The 17408-nt window shown below is 49.8% G+C and overlaps 4 protein-coding genes across 4 annotated transcripts; 3 read left to right on the plus strand and 1 right to left on the minus strand.

Moving 5' to 3' along the window:
* Positions 1 to 752: 752 nt before the first annotated feature.
* Positions 753 to 5160, plus strand: BC939DRAFT_6803 (fungal-specific transcription factor domain-containing protein). Its single transcript, XM_051561829.1, has 4 exons — positions 753 to 2030; positions 2262 to 2326; positions 2409 to 2845; positions 2934 to 5160. Exons 1-4 carry the CDS (start codon positions 1099 to 1101, stop codon positions 5013 to 5015), a joined length of 3516 nt encoding a protein of 1171 aa, XP_051417958.1. The 5' UTR covers positions 753 to 1098; the 3' UTR covers positions 5016 to 5160.
* Positions 5161 to 6665: 1505 nt separating this feature from the next.
* BC939DRAFT_482716 (putative ABC transporter protein) lies at positions 6666 to 11132 on the plus strand (the record flags this gene model as incomplete). Its single annotated transcript, XM_051559144.1, has 10 exons — positions 6666 to 7179; positions 7258 to 7471; positions 7574 to 7611; positions 7696 to 7801; positions 7884 to 8188; positions 8276 to 9171; positions 9268 to 9859; positions 10029 to 10182; positions 10274 to 10543; positions 10610 to 11132. 10 exons carry the CDS (start codon positions 6666 to 6668, stop codon positions 11130 to 11132), a joined length of 3612 nt encoding a protein of 1203 aa, XP_051417959.1.
* A 1715-nt stretch (positions 11133 to 12847) lies between these two features.
* Positions 12848 to 15356, plus strand: BC939DRAFT_472394 (major facilitator superfamily domain-containing protein; the record flags this gene model as incomplete). Its single annotated transcript, XM_051558275.1, has 4 exons — positions 12848 to 13343; positions 13607 to 13907; positions 14015 to 14393; positions 14505 to 15356. 4 exons carry the CDS (start codon positions 12848 to 12850, stop codon positions 15354 to 15356), a joined length of 2028 nt encoding a protein of 675 aa, XP_051417960.1.
* A 164-nt stretch (positions 15357 to 15520) lies between these two features.
* On the minus strand, positions 15521 to 17362 carry BC939DRAFT_6922 (uncharacterized protein). Its single transcript, XM_051561840.1, has 4 exons — positions 17204 to 17362; positions 16965 to 17114; positions 16346 to 16879; positions 15521 to 16214 (listed from the first exon to the last, which is right to left on the minus strand). Exons 1-4 carry the CDS (start codon positions 17265 to 17267, stop codon positions 15685 to 15687), a joined length of 1278 nt encoding a protein of 425 aa, XP_051417961.1. The 5' UTR covers positions 17268 to 17362; the 3' UTR covers positions 15521 to 15684.
* Between the last annotated feature and the right edge of the window lie 46 nt (positions 17363 to 17408).

Here is a 17408-nt window from a genome sequence, read left to right on the forward strand (position 1 = left end):
GTACTGTACACTTTACGACTCAGTCTCTGAGGGCAGGCATATTTCATACCGCATGCAGCAGAATGGATGTAGTTTAAAGTATGCCACGTAGAACATAAACATCAAAGCGAGGTGCTTGGCATGGCGACACATGGCAATGAAGGCAAAACAGAGTTGTTGTTGTCCTACAACGCGTGGTGCACTCCACGTCCTAATAACCAGACACTGCATGGCCGAGTTTGCTCCGAAGCGCGACCGTAGGGGACGCGTATGGGTCTATCATGGATATGCAAGCATCATCATCAACTGCCGCTACACTTGCCATTTCTCGAACTGCAGCACAGGGCAGTTAGAGCCTTGATGAGAGGCTTCCAAGAGATGGGACCTCTTGATAAGGTTGTGGAAAAGAGAGAGGGGACACCGAACGCGTTGAAGCACTGGCGGAGTCGATTGGTCTGCGCTGTGGCAGAGACGGTTCCGTTGAAGTTCGCAAGCAAGTAATTATGGATCTGGTGAGCAGAGAGAGTATTTTTGGGCGTAGGGTAGGGGGTTCTCCACAGACTGTTAATTTTGGGCCACGCACAACAAACCATGCAAATCATGCCTGCAGCACTGAAGGAAAGAGACCAAAGGTCTAAAAAATATTATGTTTTGTGATTTGATTGGGCACAACTGCTAAATAGAGTTTCGGCTCGCGGAGTGAGCCGAATGAATTGAAGGCGAGTAATTTGAAGAAGTAATTAGTCTCTTCTTCACCCACAGGCGTCATGGAAGGGAGAATGCCACTGCCTGACCGACCCACTCGAGCCTCGTTGCCTCTCTCCACACTTTTTATCTTCAACTCGAAGACTTGGCAGCGACGGAAAACAGGGCAAGGCACGCGTAACTCTCCTCCTCTCTCTCTCTTTTCTCCTCTTCTTTTTCCTTTTCTTCTTCCTTCTTCACCCCGTTCTGCCTCTTCTTGACTTCTTGACTTGCTTCAGCTACTATTTATCTGATTTCTATCTCACACCCGAGAGTGCCACTAATTGCAACACACGCACCAACTCACACATCCCAGTCCGATACCCCCTGTAACATACTGCCCACACCACTTCCATCCCCCACCAGCTCGATCCAATGGAGCCCAGCAATAGCCAAGCTATCCGTCAGAAACGCCTCAAGGCAGGCACAGCCTGCACCAACTGTCGCCGCAAGAAGCTGCGGTGCACCGGCACACCCAATTGCGCCCGGTGTGTCACCCACAACCTCGACTGTGTGGTCGACGAGGCCCTGTTCCTGAAGACCAACAGTCCCCAGAGTCTCTTTGCCAAAGCATCCTCCTCCTCCAGACCCTCACAAGGTTCTTCTTCCAATCAACAATACCACCGCTCCAAGGGCAATGGAAACAACCAGTTGTCCTCCTCCTATCCTCCTCATCACCACCACCATGACCGTGGCTCGCTATCATCCACGTCATCTGGTTCTGCAGACGAGATGATAGAACGCAGGGACTCGATAGATTATCAGTCCGATCGCCGCATGTCCGCCAGCAGTGCGACTAGCTTCTCCAGTCTCAGTCCTTCCCCTTCCCCAGCAGCATATTCATACAACTACACCAGCAGCCAAAATAACTATCTCAATGGTAACCCATACCAACCCTCACCATCCAAGCACACCTCCTCCAAGAAATCAACTTCCTCGTCCTATCGATCTGAACCAGGGGCTGGCCCTCTCGATCCTGTATCGTCTTCTTCACGCCCCTATTCCTCATCATATAATAACAACACCTCCCACATTGACTCGAACCTGGCCCAGTCCCCTTCATCGTCTTCATCATGCTTGAATAACAAGAAGAGGGTCTCGAAGGACCAAGGCACGACCAAGCCCAAGCAAAAGAGAAGGGACTCTCGCAGTGATCGAGATAGTGATCCAGGCTCACCTTCACCGCTCCTTGTCCCACAGGATTCGTCCTCCAGCGGGGGCTCTTCGTCCACTTCCACTGGCGCCAGTAAAGGAGAAGATTTCAAGTCTGTTGTGAGCACCATGAGCTTGGACGGACATGGCCAGCAGTAAGTGACATTCCGCGTTTGTTCAATCAAGACAAATTTGTTGCGGTACTTCAAATGACCTCCATACATCCCTTATTACCACCATTGCCACGTTGTTTAATCCCGATCCTCACCATGATCCAGACGTCTTTATTGTCTGGTTCACCAGTCATCATCCTGAACATTTTCGTAACAATCCCTTTGGAAAAAAAAATACTTACAGGACATGTTTTATTGACCTCCCCTGCCTAGCTTTCACGGTAGTAGTTCTGGCTTCTATGTCTGCCAGCTTAGCTCTCGCTACCGTCAGGGAGTCTGTAAGTACTGCTCCAGTTGTACCTGAATGTGCACGTATATACCGTATCAGACACTCACCATCTCAACCTCTCCTCCTTTTAGATCCCTTGCCAATGGCGCACTTAAACGACAGCGATCTTTGGTCCCACTCGCTCCAGATGACCAGCGAACGCGAGCTGCCTACCAAGGACGAGATGGACAACCTCCTCAGCCTCTACTTCCGCTTCATGTATCCATTTGCGCCCATGTTCATCCGCAGGACATTTATGCAGCAATATGAACAAAAGCGACCAGATCTCTCGCAAATCTTGATCCTAAACGCCATCTTTTGCAACGCCTGCTGGTACTCGGACGATCCATTGATCAAGCAGGACTCGACAAAGTACTTTAACCGTGCCAAGATTATCCTGGATGAGACCTATCACGTCTCGCGTGTCAGTACTGTCCAGGCATTGCTGTTGATGTCGCATCATCAGTACGCTGTTGGTAACTACTCGGGAGGATGGCTCTACACAGGCATGGCAACTCGTATCGCTCATGTAAGTTGACCAGATGGATGGTCTACTCTTCCACTCAACTCTCTACTTGTATTTCTTCTAATCCTTCGACTTTTCCTATCTCCATTAGGATATTGGCTTGCATCGTCAGGATGTACAAATAAACGAGCCAGAGGAGGCAGAAATCAGGAGGCGCGTCTGGTGGGCCGTCTACATTGCAGACCGACTTGGTGGCGGTGTCCTCGGTAGGCCATTGAATCTTCGCGACAAGGAATACAACGTTCAGATGCCGTCGGATGACTGGATTGGCGAGCTCGGTGGCGACGATGAGGTCGAGTACCCCTATGAACCTGAACGAATCATTTCCTGCCGTCTGCTGTGGGCTGTCAAGCTGTTTATGCAGATGGGCAATGTCCTCAACGCCATGCACTGCATTGAGGCTGAGATCAACGGAGCCTTTCTAGCAGACATCTCCCGGACACAGCTTCCTCAGCTCCATAACAGCCTGACGTCCTGGTTCCTGTCCCTGCCCAACGAGCTCATGTACACGCCCTATACAATGTCACCTAACTCAAACCACCCCCCCTCACCACCCACGGCGCTGATGCATATGTTCTATTACACCACCTTGACTATGCTCCATCGACCATATCTCCGCCCCGTCAACTCCGCGGCTATCGACCCCAACTTTTTGGTGTCATCCAGGAATATCTGCACAGCAGCTGCGACTAATGTCTGCCACATTGCGGATTCGCTGATGCTTCACGGACAGCTCCGCGATACATGCTACTATGGTATGGCCTGTCTCTTGGCTGCCGGAACGGTTCATGTGCACAACGCCATCACGCCGACACCAAGCAACCGCGAGACCACCCGCGCTGGGCTCTCCAAGACTGTGAAGGCGGCGCACGAGTTGGTCAAAACCTTTCCTGTGGCAGAGTCGCTGATCGCCGTTGCTTTGGACGTCTTTGCCAGCCAGACGAGTTCGGTCCCGACCGAGATGGCTGCTTCGTTTATTGATATTTCGACCTTTGTCGCTCCGTTTATTGACATGACCCAGCTTCAGTCGACATCCATCGGCAACATTTACGAGGCTGCAAGGCTCGCCAAGTTGGCTAAGGACGGCCCTGGTCCTGCACCCTCGATCCAGCTGCGTCACCCGTATGGAAACTTTTCAATGCCTCTTCCCGAAGGCGGAAAGGATCAGAACTCGACGACCCTCAGTACTATGTGGCAAAGTCAGATTGCCACTGCGGTCGCGATGGCAGCAATCGCGTTTGGTGGTACGGACCCACAACAGGAGCAGCAGTTCTTTGCCAACCCACTCGAACTGCCCGAAGCCCTGCGATTGGCGCCTATTGACGCGATGATGTTTCAAGTAGACGGCACGACCGGGTTGGACACCTTTGGTACTGATCCTCTGCAGTTCGGTAATTTAAATGCTACTGGCGCCGGAGCAACTGGATTCAACATGTCTCAGCAGGCGGACTCGCATCTGCTTCAGTACCAGCACCTTCAACAGCAACCTGTGCAACCCCAACAACAGCCGCCTCAGTCTCAGGCCCAGTCTCAGACCCATGTATTGCAGCAGCCCCAGCAGCAGCAACCAGTACAGCAACAGCCAGCCCAGACATCAGTTCCTGTGACGCAATCTAGCACACAGTTCAGTAACTCGTTCAGTGCGGTGCAGGCACTCAATCTGATGCAGGCAGCTCTTACCTCCTCTCTTCAGGTTAGCAACTCCACTTCACAGCTGCAGCAGTCAACTCAATCGACCGCTCAACAGCAGCAGCACCCCATGATGGAGGATGACACTGCTGATCCACCTTCGCCTCCTGCGATCTCATCAGATGATATGGACATGGAGGCGTCCCTCTCTGACAACAACACACCAAGTCCCGCTTCTGTGTCCTTGTCTGGGGGACCCCGTCAAGATGCTCAGACTCAGTGCGATACTCCATCGGGCTATTCTCCTAACGGATCAACGGCATCACACGAGTCGTTTATGTCATCGTTGACCGAAGACCCTGATCACAGTCTGCCGTTTTTCATAGATGGTCATCATGAGCAGCACTCGCAGCAACAGCAGCAGCAATCACAACAGCAGCAGCAGCAGATGGGTCAGCATCCGTTGAAGGAGGGATTCGGATGTCATAAGGATGTGGAGAAGGTCAATACGCTGTTGTTTGATGGACATGCGATGGAGTGTTAAGCAATGCTACCATTTGTGGGATGCTTTCCTGTCTTTTTCGTGGTTTCCTTTATTAGTCGAGTTTTCTTTTTCTTTTTTCGTTATTTTGTACATAATCTTGTAGCTCTACCCTAGAAACGGCAATAAACACATAGCGCAACAGTCCAAAGATTTAAAAAACGTTGGACGCAACTGCACACTCACCAATTTAACGGCAACAGGGTAAGGAACCAGAGAGACGCGGTTTCTGCGCGCCGCGTACGCTTAAATAGGAGAATGTCGTTATCAGATTCCTGCACATCTAGCCTATCTTGCCACATCTTCGATAGATGTAAATGCTGTTGCTTTAACACCCGAACTTGACAACGCGATCTTTAGACAGCCATTGGAGTTAATCTATATATTATTCGCGAAATGGCAATCCTGCTGAGTACTTATCTGAGAGTATGTGTCCCTCAAAGGACCGAACGATGCCCGTGTCGTGTCGTGTCATGATTGACGACGCGTTGATTTGAGGTCGTTCGCAACCACGCGGGTCTTCGCGCTTGACAAGACGAGGAAGCGTGTCTGCAACCTGTTCATGTTGCAGCACTGAAGTGAAGGACGACGAGCTGCTGCGCTTTATGCTGCGAGAAACAGGTTTGCTTTAATACAGCGGCATTGAAAAAATGTTGCAGTTGCAATGGTTCGTTCTGGTTTCAGCCCAGCTGGCCCATGACATCTTTGCGAATCCTACCCAGGAGAGTGGTTCCCAATCTCCGATTAACTCCATTTTCTCTCTATTTCGAAGCCCCCGACTCTGCTGCTTTGCTCTTTAGAAACCCATCTCGGTCCTCATCCTACCTGCATCACCAACACTATCTTCTACACCTTATCTTTCTTGTTGGGTGCAGGGACACTCTCGTGCCACCATTTACATTCGATCTGACAACCAATCTTTTGCTGCATATTTACTATACTTTGTAGCAGCCCAAAGCTCTATTCTAAAAACCGAGAAGGAAGGGGGGGGGGGGTTTTGAAACAGAACAGCCGCGGCCATGGCAGACCAAAAGGTAGAACTTGACAACTATAGCTGGCCTACTGCCATCAACGATCACAATATCCTATCACTACCGTTACCACCATCAACACCAATACCAACGATACCAACAATACCAGCAATCATACAGCAAGACAGCCATATCCAAACGAGTAATGTGGAACATGATAGGTTAATGAGTGAGAAGAACGAGGCTGCCAATAACGGTTTCCAACAGGAACCAGCGCCCAACGCCGGTACCTCTGCCCTCACTCCAGCTCCGGAGAACAACCGCCAGCGAGATGGTATGTTTGGATGGTTCAAGAAGCTGAATGGCGGCGACAGGAGGCAGCCAAAACCAAAAGTCGAGGCAGTGGGATACTGGCAGTTGTATCGGTTTGCATCCAAGGCGGATTGGGTCTATGTCGCGTAAGGTTTCCTACAATCGGTCTTTTCTATCCTTCGATATTATCGTTGCCGCACTTCCTTATCCTTATCCCTCCCGTCCCCCGTCTCTGGCATGTAACTGACGCTCTTCTCTTTCTCCTCTCTCGCCTGCATATCGTTAGACTCGGATGCATCTGCTCTATAGGTAACAGTAGATCAACGTAGGTCTTTTAAATAGGGGTCAGATCCAGAAACCTTAACCCAACATGCTTCGCATCTCCCCTCTCACTTTTTTATTTTTTCCGCCTCCAGGCCTCGGCGTTGGACAGCCCCTTGTAGCCCTCCTCTTCGGAAACATCGTCAGCGATCTAACGGACGGCAACGAGGGTAAGGGCGCCGCCATCGTCAGGGACGTCAAGCTCTTCACCTATGTCGGCATCGCCATGTTCGTCGCCGGATACGGCCAACAATGTTTCTGGACCCTCTCTGCAGAACACCAATCGAAGCGCATCCGTCAGAAGTACTTCCATGCCATCCTACGACAGGATATGGCATGGCATGATACCAGAAATCAGTCCGAGTCACTCACGACAAGGTTGAACTCGGATACGCAAATGATTTATGAGGGCTTGGCAGACAAATGTGGGTTGGTCCTATCGAACTTGGCCACTTTTGTGGCAGGGTTCGTCATTGGCTTTGTCAAAGGATGGAAATTGAGTCTGGTGCTTTTGGCAGCCGTGCCTTTGATCATTGGCAAGCGAAGACTTGAGTCAGCAAGAAGTACCTGTATCCACTGTGAAGAATTATGCTGTGCTAACATTACACTTCATATTTTTTATTACTGGAAATGAATGATAGCCGCTGGCGCGTTTATGACAAAGTATGCAACCGAGAGCGCTTCGGCGGGACAGGGCTCGTACTCGAAGGCAGGTGGTGTCGCCGAGCAGGCGATCTCGTCTATTAGGACGGTTGTCGCTTTCGGTGGACAAAAGAAAGAGACCGCGGCGTATCTCAAGCACCTGGACAATGCATACAAGGCTGGAGCCAAGAGAACTCGCGTGGCCGGCATTGGGTAATTCACTCTGACAGCTGAAGCATCAGGTTAAGCATGCAAGGGAGAATCATTATTTTTCTTTACTTCACTAACCGTTTCTGCTTCCTTCCATCTTGTAAGGAACGGTCTCATCTTGTTTATTCTCTTCCTCACATATGGTATGTGCCTCATTATTAGCTTTCCTTTGCAAATGTTCAAGCGGAGTCTTATTTCTGACACGAAGTATCCTGCGAATTGTATAGGACTCGGGTTTTGGTATGGATCGAACCGTGTTGCTGCTAGGGAGATAACTTCTGGTCAAGTATTGAACGTGTTCCTGGGCATGATTATCGGTGCCTTTGCTCTTGGGTAAAGCTCCTTCTTCTCATCTCCATAGTGTTCTCTTGGTAACGGATACAATAGTTAACCATTCCCTCTGGCTCTTGTCTAGAAACGTTGGACCGTATCTGTCAGCCTTCGCCAACGCGCAAGGTGCTGCATATCACATTTTTAAAACGATCGATCGAGTCCCCACTATCGACTCGGCTAGCACAGAAGGAGCGAAGCCTGACAATATCCAAGGACATATCGTTGTCAAGGACGTCGATTTCCATTACCCAGGTCGACCAGACGTTCAGATTTTAAAAAAGATGAGTGTTGAAGTCAAGCCTAGCCAGACGATTGCGCTTGTGGGTCAGTCCGGAAGTGGCAAGTCGACCATCGTAGGATTGATCGAGCGTTTCTACGACCCCGTTTGTATGCATATCACTAGTTTCTGGAGCTGCTGGTTTTGGTCTCCATCAGACTTGAGAATACTAATGTGTCGAAATAACTTTGTTATAGCTGGCTCGGTGACATTGGATGGAATAGAGATCAGGGATTACAATATTACATTCTTGCGCGACTCCATTGGAGTTGTCTCCCAGGAGCCGGTCCTCTTCAACGCCAGCATCAAACAAAATATTATCAACGGTATCCGCAAGGATCAAGCCACTCCTACGGATGAAGAAATCGAGAATGTCTGCCGCCTGTCCAACGCTCATGACTTTATTTCCAAACTTCCCGACAAGTACGAGACCATGGTCGGCGAGAAGGGCGCGCTGTTATCCGGGGGTCAGAAGCAGCGTATCGCTATCGCTCGCGCCTTGATAAAAAATCCTCATATCCTGCTCTTGGACGAGGCAACCTCTGCGCTCGACACAGAATCCGAGAGAGTGGTCCAAGTAGCGCTCGACACCGCCTCTACAGGCCGCTCGACCATTGTGGGGGCGCATCGACTCTCAACTATCATGAATGCGGACGTAATCTACGTTCTAGAGAAAGGTGTTGTCGTCGAGACAGGAAACCATAGATCGCTTCTAGAAAAGGGCGGTGCGTATGCGGAATTGGTGGCAAAGCAACAACTCAAGACCGGAGGCAAGGACGTGGATCGGTCGCTTGATGAGGACGAAGCGGAGATGGGGTCCTCGTTTGCTGGTACCCCAAAACCAATTCGACATGGACGTTCGACTCCTGCGAAGATGATGTCGAAGCGATCGAGTATCGTATCAAAAAACAAGGTCGATTCGACGATTGTTATTGGCGAAAACGATGAGATCGAGACTGCAGATAACAATAAGAAGCGAGAGGCAAAGGAGCTGGCCAAGAAGAAGGCGCCTATCGGTCGCGTTATAAAGATCATGAGGCCCGAGCTACCCTTCGCTGTATTCGGTGGCCTCATGAGCGCCATCTCTGGAGCTGTAAATGACATTGACGATCTGCTGCAGAACGCGATCAAGAGCATCTTTGTTCACAAAGATCGCTACTAACATAGCTTCAATGAGTTATCGCGGTAGATTTTCCCTGTGTTCTCGAAGCTCTTCTCCAAGATGCTGGAGATCCTAACAAAGCCCGAAAGTCCCAACTTCACCAAGGACGCCAATTTTTACTCTCTCCTATTCGTGGTTCTCGCCGTGATTGCTCTGTTCAGTAACGGATCCTCTGTGTTTGTATTCGAGCTCATTGGCGAAAAAATGGCACGAAGGATGCGCGAATTGAGTTTCAAAGCCATTATTAGTCAAGAGATGGGCTTCTTTGATGACGAAAGACACAGTACGGGCGCCTTGTCATCCCGACTGGCGACAGATGCCTTCCAAATGCACGAGCTGGTGTCACAGATGCTCAAGACTGTTTGTTCAACGCTGGCAATCATCGTGATTGGTCTCGTCTTTGCATTCACAGCCAACTGGATCCTGACCTTTATTATCCTGGCGCTCATCCCTATCCTGGGGCTGGCACAGTATTATGAGATCGTGGCGCTGACGGGATTCGGGCAAAAGACACAAAAAGCGTATGAGCAATCTGGAAGGGTTGCAGGAGAGGCTATTGCCAATATTCGGACTGTTGCTGCTCTAGCCAAGGAATCTGTCTTTGAGGAGAGGTATGAAGGTAAGAGCCGATCAGTACAAAACGCGACCCTTTTTGATTTTCCAAGTGAGGAACAGAGCTGTTAACTTAGTCTATGTATTCGCTTCGACCCGCGTACGTGCAGCTGTGACACGAGAGCCGCACAAGTATTCGTTGCACAAAGCCTACTTTGCATCGTTCGGTTACGCAGTGTCGCAAGGAGTGATCTATTGGGCATATGCGGTCGGGTTCTATGCGGGTTATCGCCTTGAGAGGGTAGGGAAGATGAGTTGGGACGATATGCTTCAGACCATGTTCGCTGTCGTCTTTATGGCAGTGGGACTCGGTCAAATGGCCGTGCAAATGTACGTCGGCATTCTTTTCATGTTAGGGCTGATGTGTATCGAACGAGTGGGAATTGTTTATTGATACCATTTTGGCTTTGACAAAAACTAGGCCAAAGTATGTCAAAGGAAAGCAATCTGCTATCAACGTGTTTGAGTTGCTCGATAAGAAGACGACGATCGATGCCGACAAGGACGGTGTTGTGTTGGATCATATGGCTGGGCAGGCGGCCCTCGAAAAGGTTGACTTCGCATACCCAACCCGACCCGACATCGAGCTGTTCAAGGGGGTCAGCCTCGAGGTCAGGCCTTCGCAGACCGTAGCCTTGGTCGGCCCCTCTGGATGTGGAAAATCAACGATTATTGCACTGCTGGAACGATGGTACGATGCCTTGGGCGGATGAGTGATCGTGGATCGGTACGACATCAAGGACATGCAGCTGAACAGCCTTCGAGCACACATGGCGCTCGTTGGTCAGGAGCCTGTGTTGTTTGATATCTCGATCGGCGAGAATATCCGCTACGGTATTCCTGATGGCCAGACTGTGGATCAGGAGCAAGTTGTTGCTGCCGCAAGAGCAGCCAACATCCACGACTTTGTCGTGTCCTTGCCTCAGGGATACGATACCCGTGTTGGAGACAAGGGTTCGCAGCTGTCCGGCGGTCAGAAGCAGCGTATTGCGATTGCTCGTGCATTGATTCGTAATCCCAAGATCTTGCTGCTGGACGAGGCCACCTCTGCTTTGGATTCCGAATCCGAGAAGCTAGTTCAGGAAGCATTGGACAAGGCGCGAGCGGGCAGGACGACAGTTGTGATTGCACATCGCCTGAGCACGATCCAGGATGCGGACCTAATATTGGTGGTGAAGGGTGGATCAATTGCTGAGTCTGGCCGGCACTATGAGCTGCTGGCACTCGGAGGTGTCTATGCGGAGCTGTGCAAGAAGCAGAATCTCGAAGTGACGCACTAAACAAGGCAAGCAGGTAGCCAGAATGTCTCCTTGCAATAAAGAGACTTGATTGTACTGAGAGGAGAACTACAACGCGGGCCTTTTTGTTTGTATGCGTGCGTGCTTGTTCGGGAAAAGAATATGTCTCGAAAAGATCTGTGCATCCTTACCGCGCTCGATCTCTCACTCCCATCCTTCTTTATTGCTGACCGTGAGTGCTAACAAGCACGACCAATCCGATCCATGCGGCCGATGGAGTGAGTAAGGAGCTGCAACAACCATTGGCGTTTGTTTAGTTGCAACACCACTCCTCACCTTCCTCATTTTGCTCACGCCCTTTTGCTTTTGAGTCGATGATCCCGTTTTAGTTTTGTACACCTTTTAAGGAAGGCTTTTGTAAAGCAAGCAAAAGACGCGACAAATGGTTATTGGTGGTGCATGATGAAACTGTTGAGAGAGTGCTGTTGTCTTCCCGGACAGGTGTGCCTGCATAACGGTAGGGCAAAGGCTTATTAATTGAGCTGGGGATGCCCCTAACCGTGTGAAGATCGAAGAGAGATCGAAGACGATCTTCGAGTTTAACTGGAGAAAGATCTTTTTTGTATGTCGTCGCACCAACTAGGTGGTGCTAGTCAGTGCAACCTCGTTCGTACTACACCATGCGATGACCTAAGAGGCCTTAGAGATCCAAGAAATATAAAAAATGAAGATGAGAACAGTGGTTGCTCACACATCCCAACTCTTTATTCTTAGAATAGTGAGTGGTGAACTCCATCACTAACGTTACCAGCTGAGAACAACAAGGTTGTTAGTTGTACTTTTACCGCCCACGGTTCAGCTGCAAATCGTTGCCATTTTGAGGGCACAACATCACTCTTTGTAGAATGAGCCAATGATGATCGGCAGCAATCTCCCAGGGGAGGAAGGGCAGGGTCTTTTTCTTACCGGCCAGCAGCAGGGATTGAGATAGCATATATCGGCTTCGTTTAAATTGCTCTTCCAAGGAACCGTTTCCTTTCTCACCAATACACCTTTCTTCCCTTTCTTCCTCTCCACCAGCACTAACTTCATGGCACATTTTCCCCTCCTTTTGCTCTGACTCTGTCTTTCTGACCCTGCATTTGTAACCATGAAGTAGTACTCGTCCTTTTTTTTTTTCTGTCGTACACACTCTCTCTCTTCGTTTACATACATCTCCCTGCTTGCTGTGTTGCTGCCATAAAGTAAGTGGACATATCATTCAAAGGTCCCTCCTCGACGCATCGCAGGAAAGGATTTCCAGGAACAGTAATAACAACAGCAATAGAAATAACAGGAATAGGAATAGGAACAGGAATAGGAACACAAGAGATGATTGAGACAGAAACAATATATGAAAAACATAGCACTTCTCTCTGTGCGAGTCTATCATAGTCTACCCCGCACTCTGCCCACTCTGCACACTGCATTCTCTCCCTTGCACCATCCTTCTAGGCATTCCATTCCTCTTTCATTCTCTTGTTTCATTTGTTCTCAATTCCTCATTCATTCGTTCATTTATTTATTCTCTTTCGCTTTCTCTTTTGCCTACTTTTTCACTTTCTCACTTTCTTCCTTTCGTCGCTGTGTCCACTATAAAAAGTAGGCCTAAGTGTGAACAGAAGCAACGCCCAATTTTCTTTATTATACTGCCCACGCTTGCACTGCACAGCACTCTATCACCGATATACCTCAATCGCAGTTTAAGCCAGACAGATATGGCATCGCCAAGCGATCGACCCAAGGGACGGAAACTGCCCCACCATCCCTCAGAAGCGACCATCACGAACCTCGAGAATGAGAACACCCCTCTTCTTCCCAAGAAAACTAGCGACAAGCAAGTTATTGACCCCACTGCGCTCTATGTCAAGGTTCTCGACGAACACCTGCCCTGGCACAAACGCCCCTCGGTCCTCTGGCTGCTCCCGATCTTCGGTCTCGCCTGGATCGGCAGTGGCATGCTCGCCTCCTCCATTGGTCAACTCCAAGCTGCACTTCTCTGTCGCGAGTATCTCAACCGCCACACATCCAACACCACCTTGCTCGCCAGTGAGGGCGTGGTCTCGTTCCTGTCCAGGGTCTCTTCAAGCACTGGGGGATTGGCTGAACACGTCGCAGTCGCGATGCGACCCGCTGCAGAGTGTCAGATCCCAGAGATCCAGGCGTACACTGCCAAGATCACAGGCCTTATCGAGGTGCTCACCGGTATTGCGAGTAAGTCTTGTTTGCTATTGCTCTAGCTACTGACCTGCTTTAAAAATGGTGCTTACCTCACTTTAAGGCGCTCGTCACTGTTGATTTAAAACAGCTATGGTTGCCTTTTAAAGACACATACCATACGCTCGCATCTTGCCTTTGCCGCGTGAGCATCTATGGCAACGAAGAGCCTGGTGTATTTCTGCTAGCAATAATCCCATCACGTTCTTTTCATTGAATCCAATCTAATCCCAGGCCCCCTCTTTCTCTCTCTGAATCAGGCACATTCTCGATCGGATACTACTCGTCCTTGAGTGATAAGCATGGGCGCAGGACTATCATGTTCGTCTGCTTCGTTAACTCGTTCCTGACCCTCGCCGCCATCCTCGCCATGAGTCTATACTGGGACCAAATTGGATTGCCCCTCATGGTCGCCTCTGGGCTCCTCGTCGGACTACTCGGCGGTACTAGCCTCAGTCTCACCATTACACTGGCTTACACAGCCGATTGCACAGATCCTGCGAAGCGTAGTCTGGCCTTTTCCTGGCTTCACGCCAGTCTCTTCCTCGGACTCTCTGTCGGGTATTGCCTGTTGTGTCTTGCTTGCAAAATCTGTTTTTTTGCATCTTGCCAATATTGCGAAACACTGAGTATTTCTATTTGTTTTTTTTTTCTGCGTGTTCTGTTAGATCATATCTGGGAGGAACGATCGTGAGAGCCACGAACACCATCCTGTCGATCGTCTATCTCGAGATGATCACAACCACCATCTGTTTCCTACTTGTACTGTTCTTTGTGCCAGAGTCCCTGCCGGGCAAACAACCTGAGAAAGTTCAGCGACTTTACGAGACCTTCAAGAAGAAGAACGGCACAGGAACAACATCTCAGGAACGCGTCGCGTGGCATTCACACGCTATACGCGCACTCAGCTTTTTCAAACCCAACGGTCGCAACACCAACTTGGTTCTCTTAGCAGCAATATCGTTCCTGCAGATGCTAGCCATGCGCGGTACACTCTCGGTCATCATTCTCTACACAAACAAGATGTTTGACTGGACTGAATACGAGGTATATATGCAAACAAAGAGGAACGCGCACAGTACGGACGTCATATTTCTGAATTCTCTCAACTGACAATTCACACAACTTTTATGAAACGACTTGATTTAACTTGAATAGGACGGCATTATGTTCATGCTGAGCTCGCTGGTTCGATTGTTCACGATGCTGCTTTTGCTGCCGATCCTAGTCCAGCTGCACCAGAGGGCCTACCAAAGGAAGCAGAACAAGGTTGCAAAGGAAGCCCTCCGTCACGGGAAGCAGCCCGATGTCCAATCTCAATACCTGCAGACACGGGATCCAATCATCGACAGCGTCTATATGTCCAGTCAAGTCCCATTCAACGAGAACGATCCTAGTGCCGCAGCGAGTGTGCAACATTTGGGCGGGACTGCGCTCGAATTGTCGCTTGAGGAACATGAGCGTCGGAATCGTCAGATCTCGGTGGATTCTATCGGAACGTTGGCTCCCTCTAACGGAGTAACATCTCATCCACAAAACGCCATCGAGGCAGGGGAAGAGGACGAAAACAGCTCTGCGGACGCCTACATTGCGCCAGTGAGGACACAAGCGCAGACGTTTAGCGACATGAAGTTCGATACATGGATGATTCGACTGGGCTCTGCGATCAGCTCGATTACTTATGTCGGGTACGGTCTGGCACGAGAGGGCTGGGTGTTCTACCTGGCTACAGCACTGCACGCCGTCTATATCATCTCGAGCCCATCACTTAAATCCCTTCTAACGAATCTGGTCGAACCTTCGCAGTTTGGAGCGGTACTGGGGGCTGTGCAGGTCGTGGACTCGATTGCTGTGATCTTCTCACCGATTGTGATCTCGTGGGTGTATGCGCTGACGGTCGGAACGATGCCGGAGTTTGTGTGGTACAGCTGTGCTGCCTGGGCGGGCATCTGTGTGGTCCTGGCGTTCATGATTCGGCAGAAGCAGTTTCGTAACAACATGGATTTCTAAAAATCGCATATACCCCTCCCCCCTCCCACTCCATTCTTTATCATACCCTTTCTTTTTTCTATGACTCCATCCTTCCTTTGACCTTTTTTTTTTTTCCTTTGTACTCTTTCATGGGATAGATCCATTTCATCTCTTCCTATTCACTAGAAATAATTGTAAATAGTGCACTGTTTTCCCTCTCTTCACGATCTACCTCTGAACACAAATAAATCCAAAGGCTGTATGCCTCAAAAGAGGCATATTTACAACAGTGAGATTTAATTCAATTACTGAAAAATATTTTTGTGAACATCCAAGTGGTCTTCAACGCAACGAAATAGTCGTCAGTTCAGGACAACATATCGAATCCAGAATCGCGGCGCTCATCCACGACGGTCACCTTATGTCCATGCTCGTCCAACGTATACTCCTGCATCGTCGGAGGTTGGATCCCCTCCATCGTCAAAATCACTGGAACATGCCCCGTATGCGGGATATCGAACTCGTCGTGTGGGTGGATCACCAAATGATGCGTATGACGATCGCGGCCGCGACCGTGTTTTTGTTGATGCTCCGAGGCTTCATACTCCTCATTATTCTGTCCACTTTCGGCGGTGGTGCATGTAACCCGTGCGACGTCTGCGCACGTTGCCGGGGTGTCATGGTCTTCCAAAGTAGAAGAGTCCTCGACAGAGAGTTTGTGAGGGGATGACGGGGGTGTGGACTTGTAGGACGAGGCTACCATATTGTCTTCTTCCAGAATTTGTGAAACAGCTTTCCGGATCCCCCAAGTTTCTTCGTTAGGGATAGCCGAGATCGAGGAATCTTCAAGGCGGATGATCGAGTAGTCCAAAGTGTCCCTCAGTTCTTGTGCGAAATCTGAACATTAGTTTAAACGTTGTGAGCACACGGAGTATGGGAGCGTGATAGGGATACTGCAAAGTTTTGCGCCGCAAAAGAGAGAGAGAGAGAGAGAGAGAGAAGAAAAGGAACAGACGACATGGGATTACCTTTGACAGAATCCGGTAGATTATGCTTAATCGTTCCTGCAGCCGCCTCGGCCGTGGATGCAACTGCCGCAGCCATAAAGATCGCCGTCCCGAAAAGCCCGCCCGACAATGAATCCATATTCTTCAATAACTGACTATCCTGTGTAAGACCATAGATCCTCGCTCCAAGATCTTGTTGCTCACCACCTGCCTTGGCCTTTGCCTGGGCTGTGTGGTCATCACGCTGATGCTGTGTTTGTGTACGGTCTGGCTGCTGGATGCTATTGCCACTGCTGGGCCGGTGTGTCCGCGTTCGCAGAGAGACAGAGGCACGTTGTGTCTTCATGGATTCTGTGTCGACCGAGGATTCTTGATCAGCGTCTGATGCAGGAGCAGTCCTCTGCATGGAAGACGGTGCCTTGTTTTGCAACGAGTGTTTCTCCTGATGTGAATGCTTCTCCTGAGCAGAGGGTTGCTTTTCGGGCGATTTTTTAACAATGTCTGCGTACGATATCTTTTTATCCACGTAAGCGTGCCTTGAAGAGTATTTCTCACCTACAGTATTATAAAAAGATTAGTTAGAACAGTAGCGTCCACCATGCAGGGCCAGTATCCGCGTTATCGGTGCGATGTGACTTACTCTCGGTGGGTGTCTGAACGGAAGTCTGAGGATGTGTTTCCTCGCCCGAATCCCGCTCAAGAAGATGGCCAAGGTCCTCGCCCTTCAGCTGTCTGTACGGCTCAGAATTGATAACCGAAGGGGATTCCTTCGCCGCAGCTGCGTATCCAGCTGATGACAATACTAATACGGTTAGCACGGTTGATGTAGAAAGCCTTAGACACGCAAGAGATATAGAGGGTTACGTAAAAAGAACTTGCCAGTGATGTCAATGGGCTTGAAGTACGAGATCTCGCCGCCGTAGAAGCCGGCAGACCCGAGCATGGAGCCCCAGGTGCCAAGACCGTAGTTGTTTCCGTGTGCATGCTGTCTCGAATTATGTCCATCTAGGTCAAAGAAATATCCACAGCACTTACCAGGTCAGCATACTACCACAGCTACTATCACTAAAAAAATGAGGAGTGA

This window comes from Gamsiella multidivaricata, assembly GCF_025024155.1.
Source record: "Gamsiella multidivaricata strain RSA 2152 chromosome Unknown BC939scaffold_1, whole genome shotgun sequence".
Lineage (NCBI taxonomy): Eukaryota > Fungi > Mortierellomycota > Mortierellomycetes > Mortierellales > Mortierellaceae > Gamsiella > Gamsiella multidivaricata.

Coding starts and splice junctions, on each gene's coding strand:
- BC939DRAFT_6803 (XM_051561829.1), top strand. CDS start 1,099: ATGGAGCCCAGCAATAGCCAAGCTATCCGTCAGAAACGCCTCAAGGCA. Junction 2,031..2,261: donor TTGGACGGACATGGCCAGCA/GTAAGTGACATT, acceptor TCCCCTGCCTAG/CTTTCACGGTAGTAGTTCTG. Junction 2,327..2,408: donor TCGCTACCGTCAGGGAGTCT/GTAAGTACTGCT, acceptor TCCTCCTTTTAG/ATCCCTTGCCAATGGCGCAC.
- BC939DRAFT_6922 (XM_051561840.1), bottom strand. CDS start 17,267: ATGCTCGGGTCTGCCGGCTTCTACGGCGGCGAGATCTCGTACTTCAAG. Junction 16,880..16,964: donor CGTTCAGACACCCACCGAGA/GTAAGTCACATC, acceptor ATAATACTGTAG/GTGAGAAATACTCTTCAAGG. Junction 16,215..16,345: donor TCTACCGGATTCTGTCAAAG/GTAATCCCATGT, acceptor ACTAATGTTCAG/ATTTCGCACAAGAACTGAGG.